The sequence below is a fragment of the Rattus rattus genome, chromosome 2, assembly GCF_011064425.1.
Source record: "Rattus rattus isolate New Zealand chromosome 2, Rrattus_CSIRO_v1, whole genome shotgun sequence".
NCBI lineage: Eukaryota > Metazoa > Chordata > Mammalia > Rodentia > Muridae > Rattus > Rattus rattus.
In genome coordinates, this window is record NC_046155.1 from 12,797,781 (window position 1) to 12,824,660 (window position 26,880).

The following is a 26,880-nucleotide window of genomic DNA, read 5'->3' on the forward strand; positions in this document are numbered from 1 at the left end:
TAGGTTTGCGTATTTGTTTGGCTACCCAGTCTAGGGCCTGCCAGGTGTCTCCAGGGCCCGTCTGACTACACTACTGTGAAAGGCATCTTCCATGAGCAGTGAATAGCACTTCAAACTCTCCAGAGATGTAGGATTCCTGGAGGCTGGAAGTGAGGTTAGCTTGGTATTCTCTAGCCTAAGGGTCAACAAAATGAAAACTAGGTAGTCCTTGACAAGGTCAATCCTAGGGAGAAAATGACAATCTCTATTTAGAGCTTACTCCTCAGTCTGAAGTGTAATTTGAATCTAAGCTACTTGAATAATTAAATACACCTGAAGTGCAGACACCACTTACAGGTATATACAGATAATTTGTCTGAACTGTTTAACAACCTCTGAGGTCAGGTATTTGTCATCATTTCCATTTCATAAGAGGGGAGTGCAGGGAAAGTGACTTGTCGTAGGTTGGGAACTTAAATTGGCTTTGATGCCCTTTGGGACAAGTCGATACTGGCTTTATCCAAGGAAAGTGAACTCTACAGATGGAGGATGGATTTCAGAATCAGATGATCTAGGTAACCAGATCTCTCATGACATGCGTGTGAAAGAAAGTTCTACGACCAGAATAAAAATTTTAGTCCTATCATAAAGTAATAAACTTGAACAAATGGCCATTGTCATTTCCCTCATCTGTGAAAAATGATATTTCAAAGGATTAAATAGCACAAAATAGTGTCATTGTCTTTATGCTAAGTAAATGCATCGCTTTCTTCCCTGCTCCCTCAATGTCCAGACAGAAACACAGACTTGACAATTCTATTTTCACCAATGTACTTTCACCTCTAAAATAACTAGGAATGCACTCACTAGAGACCTTTCTCAGCCAAAAGCTTGACTGAGAATAAAACCTGTGAAATGAAACTAAACCTTCAGTTACAGCCTAGGTGACTGGACTACACATTCAGCGTTGCAGAAGCATTTGGCTTGGTGGTGTGGTGTACTCATCCTCTTCCAGACTGCCTGCCCCTGGGATTTTTGCCCAGTGGCCTGGCATCATGCAGATTTACCCAGCATGCTTGACTGAGCCTGGCCCTAGCTGAGAGGATTACATTTTATCCAGTGTTGAAATCACTTGAAATTCCCCTTGTTCATCCAAAGACACAGAAATAAAAGGAGCAACTTGTGGTCTTGCTGAGAAAAGAACTCTATTGTTAGCCATTCTTGCATCTTTTATTTTTTATGTGCCCAAAATAGATTGATCTAAGAAACATTCTTAAGAATCTCAAGCATATGGGTATTTATTTTGAACACCAAACATTTCATTTTTTTTTTTTATCCATGACTGTCAGAATTCTTTAAAAGCTTTTGTGGTGAGATTGTTTTTTACTGCTTTTTACTTTTGAATGTGTACTAGCCTTAAGAGGATTCATTTTTGACCATGAAGCTTAAAGTTTAGAGGCCAAACTATTCTTTAAAGAATTCCCAAATCACACCATATCACACACATGACAATCAGTTGAATTCTTAATTCAACTCCCCCACTCATTTTGGTGGAGGCCTACTTCCTATGTTGCTAGGTTACCCCTTAATAAAAGTAATAAATGAGTTGATGCTCTGGTACCCAAGAGCACATGATCAAGTCACTCAAAACCACTTTTCGTTTTGTTTTTTGTTTTTTTTCCCCCTGACCAAAGATCAGAACAGTGTCATTCATTCATTGGGCTGTCATTCACAACAGCCTAAAATAACAACAATACCAGGGCTATGACTTTATACTCTCAGGTTTTATTAAAATAACCACTTCCTTCAACCCCCAGTATTTTAAAGCTGATTCTATTCTATACTTGATCTCAAGTTTGTGCTGATTTATGTTTTTCAACTTATCATCTTGAAAATTTGTCAGGCCTCATTCATGCAATTCAGAATCTCTTCAGAAAGGGCTAAAACTTTTGTGGGGAGGTCTCTAGAATTTTTAATTTTAAAAACAATGTAAAGGTTAATGGTGAGGAATTGAAATTTGTATATCTTAGTACAAGATTCTATCCATAGACTTGTCTATAAAATAACGGAGTAAAATCTAAAGAAAAATCTTATTAATGAGAATCCTTAAAAACTATACTCTTCCAAATGTTTAGACTGGAGCTCTGTGTAGAATGCTTATTTTGTGAGGCACTGGGTTTCATGAACACTGAAACACACACCACTCCCCAAGCCCAGCAAGATCTTTGCTGCCATATAAGCTATGAAAAGAATCAATGTGTGCCCACAGTATCTGTACTATGAAGATACTACTACTACACTAGTACACTGCCAGCCCTTTATTCATGAATTTCTGATAAACATGATGTACTGTTTACACATTTTTATCTCACTTGGATTTCTATTTGTGTTATATGGCCAAGTACCTATTTACCTTTTATTTTTTTTCTCTTTCGAGGCAGGACCTATATAGTCCTGGAGCTGGACCAGGCTGGTCTTAAACTTAAAGTCTTCCTGCCTATGCTTCCGAGTGCAGGGATTAACAAGTGTGCGTGACCACAACCAGCTTTGTTTTTTTAAATATGTTGTGTGTGTGTGTGTATGTGTAGTACATATGAGTTTGCATGAATGCTCAGGTCAGAACAGGCTGCCAAATGTCTTCATTTATTATTGCCTTGTTGTCTTGAAACATGGTCTCACAGGACACTATCTTGGTAAGGCCAGTGAGCTTCAAAGGATCTGCTCAGTTTCTGTTCTCCAATGCTGGCATTACAGGCACATAAAATTACGTTCAAGTTTTACCTAGGGATTCAAACTCCAGTTTATAACTCTTACCCACTGAAACATCTCCCCAGACCCTCCCCACATTTTTTCTTTTCTGAAGGGTTTGTATACACTATGAGGCACACTGTAAGTGTGTTTTCCTTTTTGAGGTATGTGCAGGTCCATAGATTCTTACTACACAGTCTAAGCATGCCTCTAACTCCCAATCCTTGAGCTTCCCCAGTGCTGGGATGCTGCCATGTACCATCAACAAGTTTCCTGAATTAACCAAATAAAGCATAAGCCAGACTCACTATTTTCTGAAAATCCTGCAATCTGTCACACCTGTGAGCCACAAAAACCCTAGAAGAGGGATCATTCATGATACGGACTGCTTATAATATTATTCCCCATAATGAAATTGTAGTCACGCTGTTCTTTAAATATGACTTTGTTAACATATACTAATTTAAAAAATGCTGACAAAACAACTTAAGAATATGAATTCTTTAAAGAGATAAACTTTGAGCTTCATGGTCAAAAATGAACCCTCTTAATGCTAGTGCACATTCAAAAGTGAAAAGCAGTAAAAACAATCTCACTACAAAAGCTTTTAAAGAATTTTTGATAGTCATGGATAAAAAGAAAAAATGAAATGTTTGGTGTTCAAAATAAATACCCATATGCTTGAGATTCTTAAGAATGTTTCTTGGATCAATCTATATATAGCAGAGGATGGACTTATCTGGCATCAATAGGAGGTGAGGCTCTTGGTTCTGAGGCTTGATGACCCAGTATCTAGGATGGTGAGGTGGCAGTGGGCGGTGGGTAGGGGAGCACTCTCATAGAAGCAGGGAGGAGGGGATGATAGGGGAAACTGGGAAAGAGGTTACCATTTGAAATATAAATAACCAATAAAAAAATTTAAAAAATTAGAAAAATAAGCCTAAACTTAATAGAAAATTAACTATCTATACCAAAATCATGAATGGAATAAAATAAAAAGGTCTTTTATTGTGCTGTTTTCAGATGTTCACTGTTGTCTAACTTGTTTTCAGGAGTCAACTCTTGGTGTTTCTATCTTCAAGGATATTCTATATTATACTCCACCAACCTGGGAAGCATACTTGTGGCTGTAAGTGATCTTTCAATTCTTTATAATCCACTATGGGTTTTGGTCTCTTTATTTCTTATAGACACAAATGTATTTCCACACACAGAGTGGAAAGCAGGGTCTCGCTTCCCCTGAGCTACCACAGTGCTTGGCTGAGTCCTGTCATGTACTTGGAGTTCCATACTACCCTGTATGGAACCCCTATATAAGAGGATACAAGACGGGTCACATATCCCTGTATCATGAAACTTATAGAAGTTAGCTCTCCCCATTTATGAGGCAGAATGTGGTTAGACTTAGGTCCCCAACTCAAGGTCTCTTGGGTTTTAAAGATAAGTAAAAACAAATGATACTGACAAATTCTGGATTCACAGTGTACAGGCCTCACTGCAAATGACCCTCCCCAGGAATGTGTTTCCTAGCCTTCAACACCAGTGGCTCTTACAAGAACATTAAAAGTAGAGCTTTACTGTGTTTAAGAATCTCTGGCATTCTCACTGGGGGCCAACTAGGCCTCATCCTCCCTTCATGACTAAGCCTGGAGAATGTAAAATTAAGCTAGAGACCTGTGACTCTTTAACCTGAGTAGCATTTTATCCACCTCTGTCCATGAACATCTGGTCATAGTACCTATATGACAGATCTGTCAACTTGCTATAAACGGAGATTAACCCAATATCCAAATACATTAGTCCACATTAAGCCATGCTGCTACTGCATATCCTCAGCCCCAAGTATGGAAGTACTGCAGGCCCCATTTTTTTTTCCTTCTCAAATGTAATCTGAAGATGTGGGCAACAAATAGTCCTTTAACATGGTGGGATGCTGCTGACTCCTGAGGATCTGTAACAAGGGTTGTTTTTCAATGCTGGGGATAGATTGGAAGACACATCTTCCCCTCCAGGACAAAGATGTAAAGTTTTACAGAATATACAAAGCCCATGGAACACTCACTGCCTCTGTACAACAATACTCTTTTTATTAGGGTAGTTTGAATGAAGATAGTCTAGGACTTCCAATTTGTTTATTCAGTCTTTTCAAAAGACTAAGTCAGCCAAAACTAGTTACAATTTCTCTTCTGCCTGTAAGACTGTTAAACACCTGAAAAGGTTACTTAGTATCAGGAAGGTTAAAGCAGTACTATGGTGGAAGGATAGTGGCATCATTTATTATACCATCAATGCAAACAAAATGGGTGCACACATTTGCATAGCCAGAATAATCATGTATATCTATCTGTTCATATGTGGGCCAACCCTACTTGATGAAATGCATGTGGTCTAAAGTGTTCCAAAATTGATGCTGAGAAAACTAGGCTCCAGGGAACTATCAATATTTCATTAGATCAAAAAGAGAGACAGAGGTATGAGCGAATGGCTACATCTGCTTATCTTTGGCCCCATAATGGCTCTCAAGTGCTGAGATTCCCATCTGATGAGAAGAAATGACACGAAGGTCATGGATAGACCTCACAGTCCACTGTGAGAGCTCTTGAAGGACCTTCAATCCCCATAGCTTCTTCTCAAAGAGACCACCATCTCCAACTGTGGCAGGCATCCCATCAGCCTCATTTTCAGGGATCTTCTGTTCCAGAAGCACCATTAACTCCTCTAGCTGGTAGGCAAAGGCAGAAACTTGGAGCATAAGAGTATGTATCGCCTGATGGAAGTCACCTTCAGTTGGGGTGAAATGTACTCTCTGGTCTTCTAAGAGCTTGGTTAACATCCCTTGGAAGGTACGGTAAGCCTGGAGGTTCTCTTGGAGTCGCTCTGCCTCAGTCATCTCACTCCAACGATCAGTGCTTGCCACTGGTACACCATCCACTGAGTCAAGGTTGATATTTTTATTCAGGCCCTGATGTTTTACCTAGCCAAGGATATAGCAAAACACATGTTCGGTATCATCTCAATTTCCTTCTTCAATCACAAATACTATCTCCTTGACTTCCATAGTCAGTGATCCAAGTTGTAAAGAAAATGTCTAGAATGGAAACCCTTCATATGAGGAGTCATGATCACACAGCACCACCTGAATTTTCCTATCCCCAATGTCCACTCTCAAAGTGGTATCAATCCTTTAGAATACAACTGGTTTTTAAAAAGGTAAGCATCTTAGTCTCATATCTGGCAAGGCTTTCCAAAGTTATCAATTCTTAAGAGAAATTAAATTTATAACTTTGATCAGAGGTTTGGAATAGTACCACAGCAGGTTTTTAGACAGAGGCCCTTTATGAGAAAACAAGCCCACAACTGTGGTTAATTTAACATTTTCCAAAGACTCTTATTTGACAGTTGTTCTTTGTTACAAGTTCTGATGAATACTAAAATGTAGGTAAGCTTATACTGTACAGAGGGCAACTATATATTTCTCTAAAATTCCAAAATTTTTCTTAATTCTGTAATCTTTTTATTTCTAAGGTTCAAAAATTCTATGAAGAACCAAGACTTAGAAAGCCCCCAGTCTACCTTGGTAGAATTGAGAAAAAGGCAACCAAATGATGTTTATTCTCACTTAAGGACCTGTTCACCTTAAACAGCTTGGATGAAGACACTTAAGGTATGTGAATTTTCTCAAGGGAAAAGAACATGCCAAATTATAGGTGTTTAATATATGAATGACTAGGGATACATACATACCTACGTATACACATATATATGTGTATGTATATATCATACACATTAGAGTTTTTTATAACTGGTTATGGGGGTTGGAACATGATGGTTAAGAGTTGGGCTGAAGAGTTGAAACAGACAACCAGACAACAGCAAAATAGTCAACTTACATAAGATTCCATAAGAGCAGTCAGGTCTGAACGAATCTTCCTTGCTAGCCAGATAGAGCGGCTACAGAGGTCCCGGCGGTGAAGGGTCAGAGGTGATTGCTCTGCGAAAGCCATCCCCTAAATCAACTGTCCCAGGAAACAAGTGAGCTGGTTTGCTTCTGTCTTCACTAGTCCAAATAAGAAATGTGACTCCCACAGACTAAATCTACTGGGCATTCTCTAATGGGATTGTGCACCCCCATCCCCACCCCCTGCCTGACTCAGAGGTGGCAGCAAATTCCTGGCTGTGGATTTTGTGCCTGTGGAATCAAAGGGCCCTTTTAATCAGTTTTTTTTTTTTTCCCGAAGCGTCTGCCTCCATCTCTCCTCCACTCAGTAGTTAGCACTTGTTTTTATGTCATTGTTTTGCTTTTGTACTTAGCAACAAGGTCACTATCACACTAATCCTCATGACACCCACCCTTGCCTAATGTAGTCTGGTATTTACCCATATAATTTGATTTTACTATTCTACTTTCTATGCTTGCTGTATTTTAATTTGTTTTATCCTGGCAAAATGTAGTATTAAAATAGGTATCATTTATTAAATGAGTCAGATATTATGCTACACATTTAAACTTCATTGGATTCTTGAGTAATTCTGGGCTAAATAGTGTTCTTTGGGTGTAAATAATAGTTTTCTCATTTGATATAAGAAACTTATCTACGAAATGAGTGCAATATGCTAGATTCATATTTCTGCACTGGTCTTCTTTGGCTCTTCCCCCCTAACTCCCACTGACTTTACAATTCCTTTGGGTAGCTCCTGATACATGCAAGGAACAAAGACTACGTGATACAGGTCCTTTGTAGCCATGTTTCCGTTCCCATTATTTGGAAGGTTTAGACTTGTTTAAAAATTAGCTAAAGGAGCATCTCTAATCTCAATCATGGTGCCTTCCTGGTAGCGAAAGGATGTGAAAGACACTGTTTAGGCCTGTTCTCTCCCAAAGGAAACACCCAACCCAAACTTGGTAACGTTTCTCAGGCAGTTTTACTCAAGTGACAACATGCTTCTTTTTCTTCCCAGTCCGTCATACTCCATGCTTAGCAAGGGAATGAACAAGGCTTTGAAATGAAGACAAAAGAGTTAAAGAGGTCTTACTGATCTGTCATTCTATTGAACTGCACTCAGTGGGTGATGTTAATAGGCTAAAGTTTCAAAGTTTCAACCTGAAACAGGTCAGTGAATGTCCTTATTTTATATCACAGATATTGCCAAGAAGTTCAAACACTTCAGTAGCAAATTGACATAGGTGAACAATAATGAGAAAAGGCTGCCGTAGAACTGGCAAGGTTAGATTATGTTTTCTTATTTTAAAGTTATTACTTGACACGAAAGTTTAGTTAAGAGGCACTGATGGTAAATGCAACCACAGTAATCTGTACTTCATAGATAGTATCCTTAACATCCCCTAGAAAGCAACCAAAACTCTATGTGGAGTCGGCCAAACAGAGCTACAAGGCCTGTTGGGCATTAGCAGCGCTTCCCAACTCTTAACAAAGAGCAATGAGCTGCATACAAAAGCCTACCCCAGGGGCATCTGTTTTCCTCATTTAGCAGCATCAACTGTTTTACCCTTGCATGACTAACTCAGTACAACCAAGGAAGACCAATTGCTTCCAAGACAACTTTTATTTTTCTTCTTTACATACTTATTTTGAATATGATTACCTAGATTAAAAGGAAACAAGATTTTAAAAGCAAAGTATCCCTTTTATTATAATTTTTTTCTTTTACATAACTTTAAACCTAGATCAAGTAACCACCTATCTCTCATCACAGGAAAAGGGCCCTGCGCATTTTAACAGGCAAAAAGTTTTAGGAGATATAATTGCCCCGTTACAATTTTCCTATTTTCTTGAGTATAGTGGAAAATTGATAGAAAGACAGGAGGGAAACTAGTCCTGCAGCAAGGCTGTAAGACCTCACTTAGGTTGGTGGTAGTTCATGTTCATCCTCCAAACAGGTGCAAGGGAGGTCCAAGTGCTCTATGCTGATGTTTTCTTTGCTCATTCCCAGAACTCCCAGCCAGTGTCTGACTAAACCCTGTAAAATGTGTTAGGGCCTAATTATGCAAAATACATTAGCGATCCAAGCAAGGAGGCCACATAACTCCCAGAAATACCGAGTAATTATCACAACTATATCTAAAAATTTACAATTGCCAATTGAAAATGGAGGTATGACTACTTAAAAGATAACAAAATGAGTATGAAATATCGATTTTCAAGATTAAAAGGACCCCTTAGAAGGACAATTAAATGAGTGGCATGGGAGAAAAGGAAATGGTATGCGGCTTAGTTTGCTCATACTGACTTTTTACTATGTTAGCACTAGCTCTCAAATGGAAAAATATGAATTCATGAAAAGTTTACTGCAAACTGCTAAAATAACTTGTCAACAGATGGCAGCTAAGATGACCTCGCCCCCTTTACATCCTACCCCAACCCCAGTGAGGACAGGAAGTTTCTAAGTATTAGAGCTACCTGCTTTTGTGGGGAGCAGAGTGAAGTACAGCAATAAACTTATTTCCCCCCATCCCCCCAAATGAGATGTTTACTATGCAGTTTGCTTTGCTGTGGGTGGATCTATCTGATGAGTAACCACTCTAACTTATGGAGACAATCTAAATGTGAAAAACAAGGGTAAGTATAGGACACAGATACTAGAGAAACAGTATCAAGTGGAGCAACTTTGTTGCTGATCCATTTATAATTACTCTTACAGTATTTTCAAATCTATGCAATGTACCAAGTCAACCGCAAACTCTGTGAGACAGGAAAGCCTGTCTTCACGCCTTCTGCAACACCCTAGAGGGAACAATAATGTGTTTAAGACTGTTCCTGTAGGTGTCTTCCTCCCTCCTTCCTGGCATCCCAACCACTGACATAGGTGGGTGTACAGTAAGCGTCTTTCAGAGATGACATTTTGTTATTCTCCTTTTGGGGAAAAAAAAAAAATCAAGCAGAGAAAATTCGATAAACTCCACAGTTTTAGTGTTTGTGAAAAACAAGCTGCTCCTTATTTTGTTCTCAGTCAGACTCTTATTTTTCCCAATAGTCATCATGTATTTCTGACAACAGCTGGCCCAGTCTTCAATGGCTGATTCTGAAGTACACAGGGAAGAACTGCACTTCTAAGTTTCAAAAAATGAGCTGAATTACGGTTTTAGTCTTCTGAGAGGTATAAGCATGTAAAAACACGATCCATGTCTCCCACTGACAGTAATAAACAATCTACAAGGCATTGGATTAAAATCTCTACTTGGAGGAAAATAGGTAATTCTGGGGAAAACCAAAAAACATTATTGTACAGATTTTCATTTTGTTTTTGTCTATTGAAGCTTTATCTCTTCTAAAGGGGAGATAAGACAGAACAGTTTACTCTTAACCAAATCTCTAGCACTTTTAGATTTTTGTTCCTTCATGAATGACAGGGTCTGGTCTTCCACTAACTGAGAGCTGGAATGACCAATAACAAAACAAAATCCAAAATCAAAACAAGGGGCCAGCAGGGATATATATGCAAAGAAATGGTGAAGAGAGAGAAGATAAATTCACAGGAGAAAATCTTTTATGTGTGATTCAGACCTTGACCAACATTCCTCATCCCCTCAAACTTCTTTTTATCTCAATGCTCTTAAAATCTCAAAGAGCACACTAGTTACCACAAACCTATCAAACTTCCCTAAGGCTTCCAAAAAAGCACTAGGCTACTGTAGTGATTCTGTTAGTGCTGAGGACCAGCTTTCTTTAAAGGCCACTGGAGAACTATGATTTTAGAGGCTGGCTGTGCTTCTTTAACTCTAAGCCTTGCCTTCAAAGTACCTCTTGTAGGAAGGATCCCATGTCAGAATAATCTACTCTCCCAGCCCCACAAAACATAGCAACAAAGACCCTCCCCCCCAAAAATCAGACTTTCCATTAATAAATAAGGAATCTCAGGTTCCACAACACAAAAACACACATGTTCAAAGTGCAAATTTCTGCCATTAGCCTGGGACTTTTCTCACTGACATAGAGCCCTATCTTACAGCCAGAAAGACTGTAGAGAGGGCAGTCCCCTCTCTCTTGGGAGCCTGCTTCCAAGCAAGTGAGCACCATTAAGAGCAATATGGAGGTTCAGGAGTGGGGGGAAACTGAGGTGCTGGGATCCATTGAAAGGGAGGGAGGTGGTCCCCATGTATCCTTCCTTCCCCAAACCCAGTGAGTAATGGAAGAGGGGTGAGAGATGCGTGCTGTTTTAACAGCATCCTGCCAAGGGGCCCTAAAGTGCCAAGTTAAGCTGCCAGCCTCCAGGAAATAGAATTATATATTTGAGGATAAATGTTGGTTGTTGCAGTGGGGAGAAGCCAGAGCCATAGGGCAGTAGTATAGGAAAAAGGATTTAGATGACAGTAATATACTATTATGAGTTCAAAGCTGATCCAGAGCACATCAGAGTTATAGGTTGGGAAAAGGAGATCTGCCAATGAGCAGGAAGTCTGCTATTGGCTGGAACCTAGTATGTTGCTGCTTTTTCATCAACCTTTCTGGTAAAGGTTACATCAATATTTTAAGGATGAGAAGAGAGAGTTCCCGGAATGGGGATTGTGTGTTTGTGTGTGTGTATGTGTGTGTGTTGTGATCCACAATGCAAAGAGCAGGCCCTTCAGTTATTTTTACTAGATTTTTAAATGCTTTAAATTTTTTTTTGTCCTTTTTATCTTTTAAATACAAAGTCTGTACTGTCCCAGTGCCCAAAGTCTTCCTTTGCACTAGGGTCCAGTAGAGTCTGTATCTTCAATCAGAACCTCTGTGGTAGCACCGAGTATATCCGAGTTCATGACCAGCCCTTCAGTGCCCCCACTGCTGCCACTTCCCACAAAGATCTTCCCGTCAGCCATAAGGCTCACCCGTTCTGTCCCACTGCAGTATGACTTTGACATCCCTTCAGCTTCTAGGAGTAGGCACTCTCCAGATGTTGAGTTTCCCAAGGGCTCAGGAAGAAGAGGAAGCCCCTGACTATCTGCAGGTTGTGTCAGGGGTTCTGGGTTAGTGCCCAGGATATCTGTGCTGGTGATGAGGGCACCCGCATTGGCTGCCAGAGCTTCTGCAATCAGCACCTCAGGGTGGCTTTTTGCTTTGTGTGCCACTACACTGTCCTTCTTCTCAAATTTTTTGCCACAGATATTGCAAGAAAATTGGTAGAAGGAGTCTGCATCATGCTTCTTCATGTGCCAATTAAGAGATGCTTTTTGTCGACAAGTAAATCCACAGATCTCACATCTAAAGGAAATACAAAGGTAAACGATCAAGGAGGAATCTTAAATCAAGGGCCAGGTAAGAACTGAAAAATTTACATAGCCATACAATACTTACGAAAGCTTAAGTAAGCTAACTAAAAAACTTTTTTGTTGTTTAAGAAACAGCAAAACAAGCACACACTTAAGCACATAGGAAGCATAAATTGCATTCATGGACTATTTACATAAGGGGGTTGGGGTTGGGTGGGAAGTGGTTAAGGAAGAATACATTCTCAAACTAATAAAGATACATTTAAAAAGAAGCGTAAAGCAAAGAAAAAAAGCAACAAAAAATTTCCCAATATTCAGTCTTTAATTTAGTAAAAGTATACAGCAGTGTCAACTGTAATTTTTTTTTTTTTTTTTTTTTTCAGAGTTGGGGACTGAACCCAGGGCCTTGCGCTTGCTAGGCAAGCGCTCTACCACTGAGCTAAATCCTGAACCCCCAACTGAAATATTTTTAAGGGACAATCTCCATGCAAGATAAATTGCACTTCTACCCAGATGTTCACTATTAAGTAAACACTCACTGTAATGGCTTCTCGCCCGTATGAATCATCCGGTGTACTGCCAGATTGTGGGAACTCTTGAAAGCCCGAGCACAGTATTCACAGATATAATCCCTCTGGTCTAAGAAGAAAAGTAATGTGGTTAATGTTCCATTAAGGCACCTGCTAAGTGCTTTCTGCAGTTTGCAGGTGAGCAAGTCTTCTGGCAGTTACTCTACAGCACATAACACACTCTACAGTGAGGAAGTATTCTGAGAAAGCTAAATTTAACACCAAAAAAAATGTTTGATTATTAGTTCATACATTAAGCAACATAAAATCGGCTTAAGAAAAATATTAAAAGCCAGTATCACTCTAATAACTAAACCAGGTATAGACACAACAGGAAAACAACAGGCTAATATATCCCTGACACACATATATGCGAAAACTGTCAATAAAATACTTGCAAACTGAATACAGACATATACCAAAAAGATATATGGTTATATCTCAGAGATGCAGAAATGAACTCAATATATAAATGGGCTCAAAGACAAAAACCAAAACAAACAAACCAACCAACCACAAGGTCATCTCAATAGACATGTGAAATCTTTGAAAAAAATCCAGAATGCTCTCATAATCATGAAGTATCACAAAAAGATATTAAGAGGTGGAGGGCCAAGAAGATAGCTACTGTGAGATACTCGTTAAAGAAAGAAAGAAAGAAAAAAAGAGGATACAGGGGTAAGGTGGATCTAGCAAGCGTCCAACTGAGGAGTAATGCATCAAGATATGCTGTTATGACATCCTGTAAGAATTTTTAAAAATTCTTTTAGACGTATCGGTTAAGGGTGAACATCTCTCAGGTTTAAGTTACATCATTTATTGTTGTTGTGACCAAGTAACAGACAAATAACTGGAAAAACGGTTTATTTCACCTACAAATGAGCTGATTGCAATTCACTGGAGGGAAAGCTTCGTCCATGATGAATATCCAGAAACAGATGGAAGGGAATGCAATTACTCAGTTCATTTCAGACCTCCATAATCTAGTTGGCAGTACAGTGCTGATGCCCATATTCAAAACATCACTACACTTTCCCAGGAACCCTGGATAGACACACCTAGAACTATGTCTGCTAAGTGAATCTAAATTCCTCTACCAAAATAAATCAACAAATCAACCAACCAACCAACCAACCAACCAACCAACCAACCAACCAACCAACCAGCCAACCAACCAATCAATATCAGGAACAAGAGAAGGCTATCCTCTAGCTTCACTCCATTTCAACACTGCTTGAATCAACAGGATAAGAGAAGGAAATTAAAAGTATACAAAAGCAGAAGAAAGATCAAATATGCCCTATTTAAATGATACACTATACATAACAAAGATCCAAATTTTTACCATAAAACTTCTAGAACCAATCAACAATTTCTATAAAGTTGTAGTATTAAAGAAAAAAAAAAATCAATCTACAGCGGCCTTTCTATACAACGAAGAAACCAAGATAAGGGCCCATTCCCCTTAAAGAAATTATAAAGTATCTAGGATTAAACCTAAATATGGAGGTAAAAGACCGTGATGATAAAAACTAAATCTCTGAATAAAGACATTGAGAAATGCACTGCAAAACAAAGATCTCTCATGAGTACGGATTAGAATAGTGGGAAAATGAATGTTTTATCAAATGAAATTTATAAATGTAATGCAACCAGAATGAAAATGCCCCCAATGTTCTGTTCTTTATGTAATCCTAAAAGATACTAGGTGGCCAAAGTAATCCTGAGCAAAACAAACAAACAAACAAACAAAAAACCAAAAACAACAACAACAACAAAAAACCCCAAAACCAAACCAAACCAAACAATTTCAAAATATATTTCAGAGCTATAGTAGAAGTGTGGTAGCAGCATAAAAATAGATGTGTAGATCAATGGAACAAAATACACAATCTAAACACACTTATACACAAGTATAGTCACCTGATATTTGAAGATGCTCTGTTGTCTGCTTAATACAAGCTCTACTCTCAAAAAGAAATCTCAGCTGAGGAAATGCTTCCAGTAGACTGGCTTGTGGGTAAGCTTGCGCTACACTTTCTTAATTAATAACTGATGTTGCAGGGCTCTCAGTTCACTGCTACTGGTGCCACTGGGCAGGTAGCCCAGGGGTTAGAAAGTATGCTGAGCAGGCTATTAAACAATGTCTACTATGGCATCTTCTTTAGTTCTTCCTTTGATGAACTATAATGTAGATATGTCAGCAATATAAGCCCTTCCCTCCCTAAGTTGTTTTGGGGGATGGTATTTATTAAACATTAATATGTTTTAATTACAAAATTATTAAATCAAATTAGATTATAAAATTCAATAATAAAAAGATGCCAACACAAATACTGGAGTCAAGACAGCATCTTCAAACGGTGCTGGGAAAATTGGATGTCTACTGAAATCAGACCTGTTATCACCTTCTACAAAAATTAAATACAAATGTATCAAACACTTCAATGTGAATCATAAAACACTAAAACTACTAGAAGAAAATGTAAGATATAGGTGTAGGAAAGAACTTATGATTCCATTTACCCAGGATTAACACTAATAACTGACAAGTGACAAGCCTTGCAAAAAAAAAAAATCGAAAAGCCTTTGTACAGCTAAGACAACAACTGAGTGAAGAGGAATCTCACAGAATAGGCAAGTACGCCGGGTGTACATCTGACAAGAGTATCTCTATCATTATCAGTTAGGTAAGGGACATAATATTTCAAAGGGAATTTTAAGTCTTATTGTCTAAGACTGAAGAGAGAACAGATATATAATTCTCAAGTGTGAGACTTATCCAATTAGTACTATGTGCCAACTGGATATGGTGTGTGTGTGTGTGTGTGTGTGTTAGAATAGGTAAACAATTCATGCTTAAAGCAGAATTTCTTTGAGATTGTGGCTATAAATGAATGGAATTTGAGCCTACTCCATAACATTAATTAGCTTCTATACATATGAGTTATTTTGATAGAATTTGCGAACAAATTCAGTAACTAGATTTTAAGATCTCCAAACATAATCATCTCAAGCTATTTAACAGTTAGACATTAAATGAAAGCAAACCTCCTTTATTGTTTAGGCTTTCTCATTAATATTCACTCTACTTTTATTCCCGTGCCGCTATGATCAAGTTTCTATCTTTATTGACAAGTATTTACCTGTGGCAGAATTGAAAAATCCTTGTTCTGTTAGTTTAACTAGATGATCACTAACAAATTGCTTAATTGTGCTAAACTTCTGGTTTTATTAAGTAAAAAAATACCACTTAGTGTTACTGAGTAAACAGATTAGCATGGCTATGTATAAGTTTACAATTGACACAGAATACATGCTAAGTAAAAAAGATCAATATTCCCATTACGAAAAAAATTCAGAAGTCAAAGAATAAATGTTCTGTCTGATCATATCCTGTAATATTCATGTCTGCTGGTTTAAAATATTTATTTTTGCATGTTTACATGAAGCTTAATTTAGGTGACTTTTGGAATCACTCTCCACCTCATTCTTTGAGGCAGGATTGCCTTTGAAACCCAGAAAGCACTGATTTCAGCTATTCAAATTACTCTAGAAATACTATCTCCTGTTTTCCCAAGCACTAGGATTACAGGCTGCCACCATGCCTGCCTGGCTTTTACCTGGATTCTAGGGTATCTGATCTCTGGTCCTCCTGCTTTCAGGGAAAGTGCTTTATCCCAACAAGGGTATTTAACACTAGAAAACTCTAATAGTTGGCAGACTATAGCAGGACTGTTTGTTCAGAGCCTGAGGCCAACCTGGTCTTCACAGTGAGTTCCAAGCTAGCCAGGACCTCTTAATGAGACCTTACACATCTTTTCTATCTCTATCATTTAAAACAGGTTCTATCTATATAGTCCAGTCTGGCTGGGAACTCAAACTCAGTTTTACCAGTGCTGTGGTTATAAATATGTGACCAAGCACAATTCAAAAATGTCATATTTAAACTTTTATGTTTATATTTTGCTAATATGTATTTTCATAACTTTTCCCCAACTAGGTTCTTTTAATAGGACTTGTACTAGAAAATCTTGCTTTATTATTATTCTATATACACAAGTTTAATTTGTTTGGCTTTTCGGTAAACCTTTTACTTAGAAATATACCTGTATGATGTTTTGCATGTCGCAAAAGTTGTTTCTGGAGCCTGAAGAGTCGTCCACAGGAGGGATGGGGACATACATATTTTTTTTTCAGCAAATGTTGGTATTTAATGTGGTGCTAAAATAGCAAAAGGAAAGGAAAAAGGGAAAAAAAAAAGGTAAGATTTCTCTATCCTCATTTTTTGTAAAATATAAGCACAGTAATGAGTGTGCAAGTGGCATATTATGCCCCCCCCCAAATAGTAGCCACAATTACTGTTAATAGAATCACAATCCAAAAGTAAGGCCATAGTCTTATACTTGCTTGCAAAGACTAACAGGCATTTCCTAAGCAACATTTCCTATTTCCCATTCCCATTTCATGCCAGACTTGTACACAATCAGAATCCCAACAAGTTCAAGAAATATCTATTAACTTAAGGCGGGAAAAAAATCAAAATAAAAAAAAAATCATCCATTTTGTACTATTCTCAAAGAAATTACTAGAGTTTGAATGCTATAATCATTTTAGGATATTAAAATCTATTATTCTATGTCTCTGTGTGTTGTTACAATAATCTACTATTGCATTTTGGGAAATACTGTAACACTTGAGAATCTAAATAAGTCTTGTACTCAGGTTCAGACTTTTCAGTCCTTTATCATTAAATAGGATGTGCTAAGGTTTAAATGTATCCTCCAAAGTTCCTGTGTGGAAAACTCAAATCTTCAATGCAATAAAGCTGAGATACATTTATGTGTTCTGTCCTCACAGATGGATTAAAATTTTTAACAAACTGAACTCAGTTTTTTCTCATGCTTCCTTCTTGTTCCTCAGCCTTGTACATTGGCAAGACCCCTTTCCAGATGTTGGTTCCACATTCTTAAGACTTAAGGAACTCAGAATCAAAAGCCAATGAATTTGTTCTTTACCCTTAGGAACATTTTTCTTTGTATTTTATGTTAATGTTTACAAATCCCACACAAAGTAACATCTTAGGAGACAAGTAATGGACACTGTAAAGACTGTCTTGTAACAACTTTACTGACCTGTAAATAGCGAGGGTGAGCAAGAACAGTTCCACATCCTTCCATCTCACAACGGACGTATTGGATTGGAGGCTTTTTTCTAATGCCGAAATGTCAGAAAAAAGTTAGCAACAGAAGTGGTATTCCATATATAGTATGATTATAGATAATAGGTTTCACAAAATTTGTACGCAAGTATCAAACCGTCAAATGTTTGATGGCTTAAAAACATGAATAAGCTAGCAAGTTCTATAGAAGAACTAAGAATTTCAGACAATTCAGCATCATGCAATGAAAATGAAAACATACCATCTGTGTGTGCATCAGGGAATTAGGTACCCATATTTGTAAAATTTTAAAGAAGCAACACCCCCTCTGTTTATGAAAAAAAAAAAAATCAATCAAATGCCTAGTACCAGACTTAGGACATAAATAGCAGAAGCAGAAATGTCTCACCTCCTTTTGGGTAACCGTGGACTTTTGTCATCTTTTCGCCTTCTCCCTCTCCTATAATTTAAGAAAGAGTAGTTGACTAAATACTCTAAATATGGCTAAAGGCATATTCTAAGCATGAAATAACATGTGGCAGACACATTGGATAACCAACAATACAAAAACCAAATACATCTGGCCATCAAGCCAGACTTACTCTGAGGTAATTTCACTATTTATTTATTTACTTATTTTGAATTTCACTCTTAATTAATTCTTTATCTTGGAGTAAACTAGGAATTGCTATGGAATATCTGGATAAATTTCAATATTATTACTTGAAAAGTAGTTATAGTAAAAAGTTTACCATGTAAATACAATTAAAAATGCAATCAAGAAGACAAGAAAGCACTTAATCTTATTCTTGCAACAAAATGTGTGATCAAGGTTTGTGCATAATTTAACCTATTAGTTTTTGAGAACACACATACCTAAGATATTTTTCTGTCTTTCTCTATTCTCTCTGTACCCCTAAAAATACTGTCTTTATTGCTCATTTGGACTTATATTCATCTGTCTTTTGTGTGTTTGGGTTTTTCAGAGTCTTATTATGTGGCCCTGGCTAGTCGGGGAAATAGCTATGTAGATTAGGTTGACTTCATACTCATACAGATATCTGCTTGCCCCCTCCTTCCAAATGCTAGGATTAAATGCAAGTGCCCCAAGTCTGGAAATACGTGGATGTGAACCTGCATCTGTGGCTTTGAACGGTAGGTTTCCACTTTTAGTAGAAACTGCCTACTTACTTCCTAGGAGGCTCCTCATCTTCCCTAATTTCATTCTCTTCTTCTTTCACCTCTACTTCTACTTCCACTTTAATTTCTTTTTTTTCTTTCTCTTCTTTCACCTTCCCTGATTTTCTCCGTGGCTTTGGGGTCTCCCTGAAAACAGAAAAACATTTCAACACAAATATTCTAACAAAGGATTCATTAAAGGTAGCCTATAATAGTAGGTTAAAGCTTAGGGTTTATCATTATCTCAGTATTCTGAAGCTGCGATTCTCAGCTTACAAACCACAACTTTATACCAATTATATACTCATGTCTCATAGCCAGGATGTGTGTACACATACACATGCATATATGTGCATGTCTGTGTATGCGCACGCACACCCATGGATAAATATTGTTCTATACTGGCTGGTTTTATGTCAACTTGATGTCATAACTATCTGAAAGGAGAGAGCCTCGATTGAGAAAAATGTCTCTGTAAGATTGGCCTGAAGGGGATTTTTAAAAACTATTGATTCATGGGGGGAAAGCAGGCCCACTGTGGATGAGACCAAACCTGGGCTGGTGGACCTGGGTTCTCTCAGGGGACAGGCTGAGCAAACCAGTAAGCAGTGCCTTTCCATTGCCTATGCACCAGCACTTGTCTTGAGGTTGTATCCTGTTAGAATTCTTGTCCTGACTTTCTTTAGTGATAAGACAATAGATGTGGAAGAGTAAGCCAAATAAACCCTTTCCTCGCCCACTTGCTTTTTTTTGGTGGTGATGTTTCATCATAGCAATAGTAACCCAAACTAAGACAGGCTGAAATCACAAAAATCAAGTCTCTCTACAACTACAAAGAAAAATAAGATACTAAGCAAAACAATTCTAAACATTCCAGAAAACCTTATTAAAACATGCACGTGTCTATTAAATAGAACAGTTTATATATTAAAGTTCAACAGCTCAAAAGAGAGAGCTATATAAGACATTATAATTCTAAAACATTCATTTAAAATTATTTGTATATTTATTTAATCATGCAACAAAAACAAGTGTATTCCTATGTATTTTTTACCAGCATGTACAGTAAAATTTCAAACATGCCTTTCAAGGTGGGGCTTGTAAGTCTCATCTCTTGGGTCATCTTTGAATGGTATTTCCTCTTCACTGATTAACATTTCTTCCTCCTCCTCTTCCTCATCACTACTACAAATAAGCAAACGAAAATGATAAATTCTCGTTTTAAGAACTAATAGGACTGAGTTAGAATACTTACACATAGTCAAAAATTCACATTACCTAAAATTTCTATCCTTATGATCTGGTTGGACTACAATCTAAGTTACTTTACTACAAGTAATACTTAGAACTCAGACTACACAAATACAATATAACATTTTAAGTAAAAATGAGAGATAATTATCCAAAGGCACCAAGATTTAGAGAATTGGCTTTGTAATTCTTTGTCTGATAATGTGTTCTATCACACAATAACTAACCAACATTAAATTATTAAAGTACCATAAAAGGCACTGAGCTAGATACTCTAGTTTAAACTGGTGCCCAACGCAGGTAAGTTTATCCATAGAAGTTACTCAAGACATGTTTTTGGGACTAGGAAACTAAAAGTTTTGCATTTTAAGTTCCATTCAAGACCAAATGTTGGATAGTAAGTGTGACAACTTAAAACAAGTTATTTTTCAGTTAACAGTTCAAAAATTCTGTCAAATAGAAATTGTCCCAAAGATTTGATACAGTGAAATATTCAAAGATATAAGTATAAAATAAACTTTATACCTAATGCCACTGGGAGACTGATGTTCTTCTGGAACGTCTAGAAAATCAAAGCAAGATTTACTGAGACACTTGCATAGCCAAAGACTTACGTAAACTTACTGTATGAAGCAGTTTTACAAATCGAGACCATCTACAATGTGTCTAGAACAAATTCTACCTACATATTATCTGTTTCCCAAAACATTTAGGTAAATGGTCTACATTACATTTAAGATTAAAGAACCAATTATGTATCTGAAGTAAGCATAATGTATTTGCACCATACCATAATCAAGTTGATCTGTAATTGGTTCTGTCTTGCAGACGAGTTGCAACGAGCCAGTCTTGGACCTAGAGCTCCGAGTATTCTCACTGTCTCGAAGGCGAGAGATAGAGGTCCTGCTACTACTGCGCCAGCCCCGGCTAGGTCTAGTTGCAGTAATGGAAACTTCCTGAGGGAGGACAGAATCATCTTCTTTCTCTTCCTTGGGATCTAGATGAAAACGTGTAATTCTTTTCAAGAAACGTGTAATCTTTTCAATGGTTAACCAGTAACCATTCTTAAAAATCTAATAATTGTAATAAGCAGTAGCAACAAACAAAACAAAAACAAAACAAACAAAAAGGAATAGCCCTGTATTTGAATGCTTTGTGGCCTTGTTGGATGAAATGTTCCACTGTTGGATGGGCTCTGGGTGTTTAAAATGCTCAAGCCAGTCCTAGTATTTCTCTCTGTAAATCTGGATGTACCACTCTAGCACCACGTCTGTCTGCACGCCTGCTAATGCTCTCAAAGGACTAAACCTTTGAACCTGTAAGCAAGCCCCAGGTAAATGCTTTCTTTTATAGGAGTTGCCATGGTCATGGTGTTCATCCCATCAATAGTAACTCTAAACACATGTGGTAGGTAGGATTCCAATAATCTATCACTCAGGGTAGTATAGAAGATTCATGAATTAAGACCAGTGAGATTATTTTTTAAAAAAACCCAAGGGCTGGTCCTGCCAGGGCTGGACCCCCCCAGTGTAGGGGGATGTCTGGGTGGGGAGGAAGGAAGGGGGATGGTTTGGGAAGGGGAACGCCCTTATAGAAGGGGGAGGGGGATGGGAAGGGGGGCTTATGGGCGGGAAACTGGGAAAGGGAATAACATTTGAAATGCAAATAAAAAATATCAAAAAACAAAACAAATCAAAATAAAAGAAATCCCAAGGGCAATTGCTGACCAGAACTGAATGATCAGTATCTACGGATGAAGACAAGACAGCAAACCCTTCGATTATAAGACAATCAAGTTGTAACTGAACTGTATGCTTTGTCTCTGCTTACTCAAGTTTATAGGATTGAAATGTACTTATTTTGCACAGTGCTGGAAAAGTTATTAACAGTCTCGTCCAGTTGTAGACCTTGAGTTCTACAATACTGATTTGCTAGGCAAGATATACCCATTTCTATATAATGGCACGACTGTGATAGGGGTGATCAACTGTTTTTTGATCTGAATTTGAAGTTTATTCCTTAAGAGCAAATTTATGCTCAGGGAAAACCTGATGAAAACCCCTTAGCTGGGAGGCAGCTAGGATATGCTTTAAGAAGGGAAACCTATCACTGTTCTTTTCTTATCCAGACATATCACATTGCTTTTATGTTTACATTTACTGTTTGATGCTCTCTCAGCCTTGACTAGAGAAGTTTCTTTTTAAATTAAGCAGTAGGTTAATAGAGACCCTTAACTGACTAAAATGCAAAGAGTAAGTGACTGCTGAGTGCTTAGCCCTATCTAAGACATCTATGCTATCTACTCCAAGGCTCAGGGAACATTGTGGAAGGGAGATAAGAATATAAGAGCCAGAAGATGGGAAACTGCTGTAAAATGCTATGTTCTGAATATGTTATGGCTGTTGTACTGATAAAAACCACAGCAATGGGGCCTTTGATGTAAGGTCTCACTAGTCTCTGAGAGGCAGTTAATGTTTGCTGAAACGAGGTAGCCATACTGCCTTATGACTTAGCCCCTTGGTAAGATGCCCTTGTACCAATGCTCATGCAAGCACACTACTAAAGTTCCAACTATTAAGAACAACATTTATCCTTATGTTGCTATTCTAAGTAAAATACTTTTCACTGCTAAACAGTACCTTTAGTAAAAAACACAACGCAAAACTGACCCAAGAAATTGATTCATGGGACTCTAATCATTAGCTAGCTCCAAGTTAAATTAAGAAAGTGGTCTCAGAAGGAGAACTTGAACTAGAGGTAGCAAAAACAATGACAGTTCAAGATATTTCAACTACAATGTTACTAAAAATTACTTAAAAGTAATGTCCTAACAGGAATGATTTCTTTGATGCTAAATTTTACTAAGGTTCACACCATGAATTTTAAACTCACCTGTACAGTAACCTCATGGTAAAATATAGTTCCAGGTTTTTAAATATGTAAATAACAAAAGGCTCAATTCATTTATAATGATGTCAACATAGCAATGTAATATGTCTCACCTATCATTCTGATAGCTATACAAATGTATGGCAAGGCTTCAGTGTTAAAAATGCCAATACTACTAGATTGTAAAGCCTATGAATAATCTTTGTAAACAGTGCTTTGTACTCCAAGCCCAATGGTAGCAAGAGTATGCTTTTGCTAGCATTACATCTCCTACTGAAATACCTTTATGTTTTGGTCTCAAGAATTTTTCATTTCATTCTGATTTTGTCCTTACTAGTCTAAGTGGTGAGTGTTTCTGCTGGTACAAAATTCTCAAAATCCTTGTTAATCTATCATTCATAGTAGGGGGTATGTCTTAAGCTATTGATTACTATGTGTCAAGAAACTGCTGACTGAGATAGTTTATGATCTATAAGCTAAACATTTAGTTGTTTTTTTTTTTTTTTTTTTAGCAAAAATTGCCACAGAAAGCATTATTTACTTGGGCAGATTGAAACTTTCCCAAATGACCAAATTTGGGTGGGTATGTATGTGTATATATACATATATATGAATATATATACATGTATGTGTGTGTATATATATATATATATATATGAATGATATTTTTTGCTAAGCAATCCATTCCTCTACTTCTTTCCTGTCACAGGAAATGCTTTTATATAAGCAGCAAACAGAAATTAGGCAGGATCTTGTAAGTATTGCTAGAAAACTTCAGCTAAACATATAAATTCCTTGCTTATAAACTATACTTTTAATTCAATGACAGAACACAAGCTAAATCATCTGCAACTTTATAACAAAGATGACTTACCACTATCCAACACACTCAGTTTCCTTCCAAGGTTTCCCTAGATTGACTTTAATATCCATTATCTCTTCAAAGCAGTCTGAACTACTTGAGAACACACTTTATAATAATCTCAACTACTATCTACCACCCAATTCTAAAACTATACTCAATTATTTTTAGTATCTTATTGTATCTCATCTTCAGTATGTCAGTTTCCTAGAGCTTCCTAGACATTTCCATGAGAAATGTCATACATATCTAAAAAAAGTAGAAACTTTATTAACTTACTTCTGGGCTAGTGATATATAGCTGAAAGTACTTAATAAAGTTTCTTTAGATGTTAAGAAAACAGTGAATAATTATGTACCATGTTAGACAAAACCCAGAAGTTTATATACAGAAACTACCGAACTGAACATTAACAAAAAACAAAAATCTAAACATATTATATAAACTCAGGGACTCCATAAACAAAAAACAAAAACTCCCCATGCAGAAGTCTAAGCTCAGAACGTAGTAGTCAATCCCATTGAATATTAGAAAAGATAACCAAAATAACCCAACTTAATTTTTCTCAAACTCTCAAAAATATTGAACCAAACACTTTCCAATCATATTATGATGCCAACATTCTAACACCAAAGCAAAAAACACCTACATATCAATTGATATTCCTCATATACCAAATGTTGAGACATATTTGAAGACTCAAAACAGTATGAATTTTTATATATAAAATAAAATATTAATAATATAACTAAAACTTTTCAACAGATATAAACTGACAAAAGCAAACATTTACTTCTAAGACACAAAAAAAAACCCAGTTAACATCATACTCTGGGGCAAGAACAAGTCTCCTTCTCCTTCTTCTCCTTCTTCTCCTCCTCCTTCTCCTCCTCTTCTTCCTCCTCCTCCTCCTTTTTTTCCCATCTTAATTACCTTGAGTATTTATTTACATTTCAACTGTTATTCCCCTTCCAGGTTTCTGGGCTGACATCCCCCAACCCCTCCCCCTCCCCTTCTATATAAGCGTTCCCCTCCCCATTCTCCCCCCATTACCACCTCCCCCCAACAATCACGTTCACTGGGGTTCAGTCTTAGCAGGACCAAGGGCTTCCCCTTCCACTGGTGCTCTTACTAGGATATTCATTGCTACCTATGAGGTTGGAGCCCAGGGTCAGTCCATGTATAGTCTTTGGGTAGTGGCTTAGTCCCTGGAAGCTCTGGTTGGTTGGCATTGAAGAACAAGTATTCTATCTAAGCAGAAAGTCATAGACGACTTCTTTACTTCTGTTTAATACTCCATTAGACCAAAAAAAGGAGAAAGAAAACAAAAGCAAAGCAAAGGTTGAACCCAAGCAGGGCTGGGGAGTAGAAATTAAACTCTTTTACTGCTTACAGATTAAATGACCTTATTTTCATACAGACCAACTGGTTGATATCCTAATAAATTTACAAATGTGGCAAAATACAAGATCAATAAAAAAATTTTGTTTTAAATATTTTTAGCAAATGAACAATCCCCAAAGAAAATCCAGAAAATAGTTCCCTTTACAAAGTAGGAGTAAAAAATATTGCTAAGCGGATGATCTCCCCCAAAACAGAAAAACAAATTAAGAAAAAATCCAGATTCTGTTAGCCTGATCCTAAAATTCATATGAAAATTCTGGAGACTAACAGTAGTCAAAACTATTGCAGAAAAGGGTAAAGTTGGAAGTTTTTCAGAATCTTAAAACCTATTAAGTTACAGTAACCATTGTGTGGTACTGGTAAAAAACTAAACATAATAAGCCAGTAAACTGACTTCAGACCTTATTTATAAATATGGTATAAATCCATCCATCCATCTATGTACACACACACACACACACACACACACACACACACACACAGAGGTTTTCAATAAGGTTGTAAGACTGCTGGGTGTGGGAATGAACAACCTTTTCAACAGATGTTATTGGGAAAATAGTATTTACATACAAAGAAGGATGCTAGATTCTTAGTTTTTAAAAATTAATTCAAAATGGGTCATAAACTTTAAGAGCTAACACTTTAAAATCTCACAATGAAGACAGTATATAGAGTGGGGAAAATATCTGTAAACTGTGTCTGCTACAATACTTTAACAAAAGGCAAATAACTAAAAAGATAAACAATATTTGAACAAAATATTTCACTAAAAATAAACAAGCTAAACAAAACCACATGCAAAGATACTAAACATCAGCCATCAATGAAATGCAAACCAAAAGCCTCATGAGACTAATTTCATACTGACTAGGATAGTTATAAAAACAGTGCCGGAAAGAATGAAGTAACTAGAACCCTTGTACAATGCAAGCAGACATGTAACAATGCTGAGCCTTCAGAAGTGACTGATTCGTGAGAGCTCTAACTTAAGTAGATTAATCCACAGATAAACTCATAGCTTAGTGGACTGTTAGGAAGTAGGCCTTCCTCCTGACTGACATAGAGCAGTTTTCTTTACACTAATAACAAAGCAGTAACCTACAGAATGTGAGAAGATTTTTACCAACTATATCTGAGAGAACACTAATATCTTAAAATATAAAGAAATCAAGAAACTTGGTATCAAAAAAAGACAAAAAACAAAAGAACAAAATTCATCCTGTCAAAAAACAAAACAAATAATCCTTTCCACAAATGAAGTATAGATCTAAACAGAATTCTCAATAGAGGAAACTCAAATGGCAAGAATAAATTTTCAACATCCTTAGTCACCTGGGAAATACAAATCAAAGATACTCTGGGATTCCACTTTGTACCTGTAAAAAAATACAATAACCCAAGTGCCTCACATTAGTGAGGATGTGGAGTAAGAGGAATACTTGTCCATTACTAGTGGATGAAAATCAATATGGTGGATGCTCAGAAAACTGGAAATCAATCTACCTCAAGATCTAGCTTATACCCTTCTTAGGCATACATCCAAAAGACATTGCATCCTACCACAAGAACACTTGTTCAATCGTATTCATTGCTACTCTATTCATAATAGCGAGAAACTGGAAACAATCTA

The 26,880-nt window shown here is 37.2% G+C and overlaps 2 protein-coding genes across 3 annotated transcripts in view; both read right to left on the reverse strand.

The window, feature by feature from the left end:
* Positions 1-3,159: 3,159 nt before the first annotated feature.
* On the reverse strand, positions 3,160-7,771 carry Cntf (ciliary neurotrophic factor). Its single transcript, XM_032891674.1, has 2 exons — positions 6,618-7,771; positions 3,160-5,701 (listed from the first exon to the last, which is right to left on the reverse strand). The coding sequence occupies exons 1-2, from the start codon at positions 6,729-6,731 to the stop codon at positions 5,213-5,215; spliced, it is 603 nt and encodes a 200-aa protein (XP_032747565.1). The 5' UTR covers positions 6,732-7,771; the 3' UTR covers positions 3,160-5,212.
* Positions 7,772-8,352: 581 nt separating this feature from the next.
* The window catches only part of Zfp91 (ZFP91 zinc finger protein, atypical E3 ubiquitin ligase), a 34,291-nt gene continuing 15,763 nt past the window's right edge, over positions 8,353-26,880 (reverse strand). The window contains exons 3-11 of one of the 2 annotated variants that reach the window (XM_032891671.1): positions 20,886-21,092; positions 20,621-20,657; positions 19,928-20,029; positions 18,857-18,991; positions 18,075-18,125; positions 17,640-17,718; positions 16,614-16,728; positions 12,475-12,574; positions 8,353-11,927 (exon numbers count right to left, since the gene is read on the reverse strand). In XM_032891671.1, coding sequence (XP_032747562.1) covers positions 11,417-11,927; positions 12,475-12,574; positions 16,614-16,728; positions 17,640-17,718; positions 18,075-18,125; positions 18,857-18,991; positions 19,928-20,029; positions 20,621-20,657; positions 20,886-21,092 — 1,337 coding nt within the window. In that variant the 3' untranslated portion in view covers positions 8,353-11,416. The remainder of the gene's footprint in view (positions 11,928-12,474; positions 12,575-16,613; positions 16,729-17,639; positions 17,719-18,074; positions 18,126-18,856; positions 18,992-19,927; positions 20,030-20,620; positions 20,658-20,885; positions 21,093-26,880) is intronic. The other variant, XM_032891673.1, reaches the window with a different exon arrangement.

Coding starts and splice junctions, on each gene's coding strand:
- Cntf (XM_032891674.1), bottom strand. CDS start 6,731: ATGGCTTTCGCAGAGCAATCACCTCTGACCCTTCACCGCCGGGACCTC. Junction 5,702..6,617: donor CTGCTCTTATGGAATCTTAT/GTAAGTTGACTA, acceptor ATCCTTGGCTAG/GTAAAACATCAGGGCCTGAA.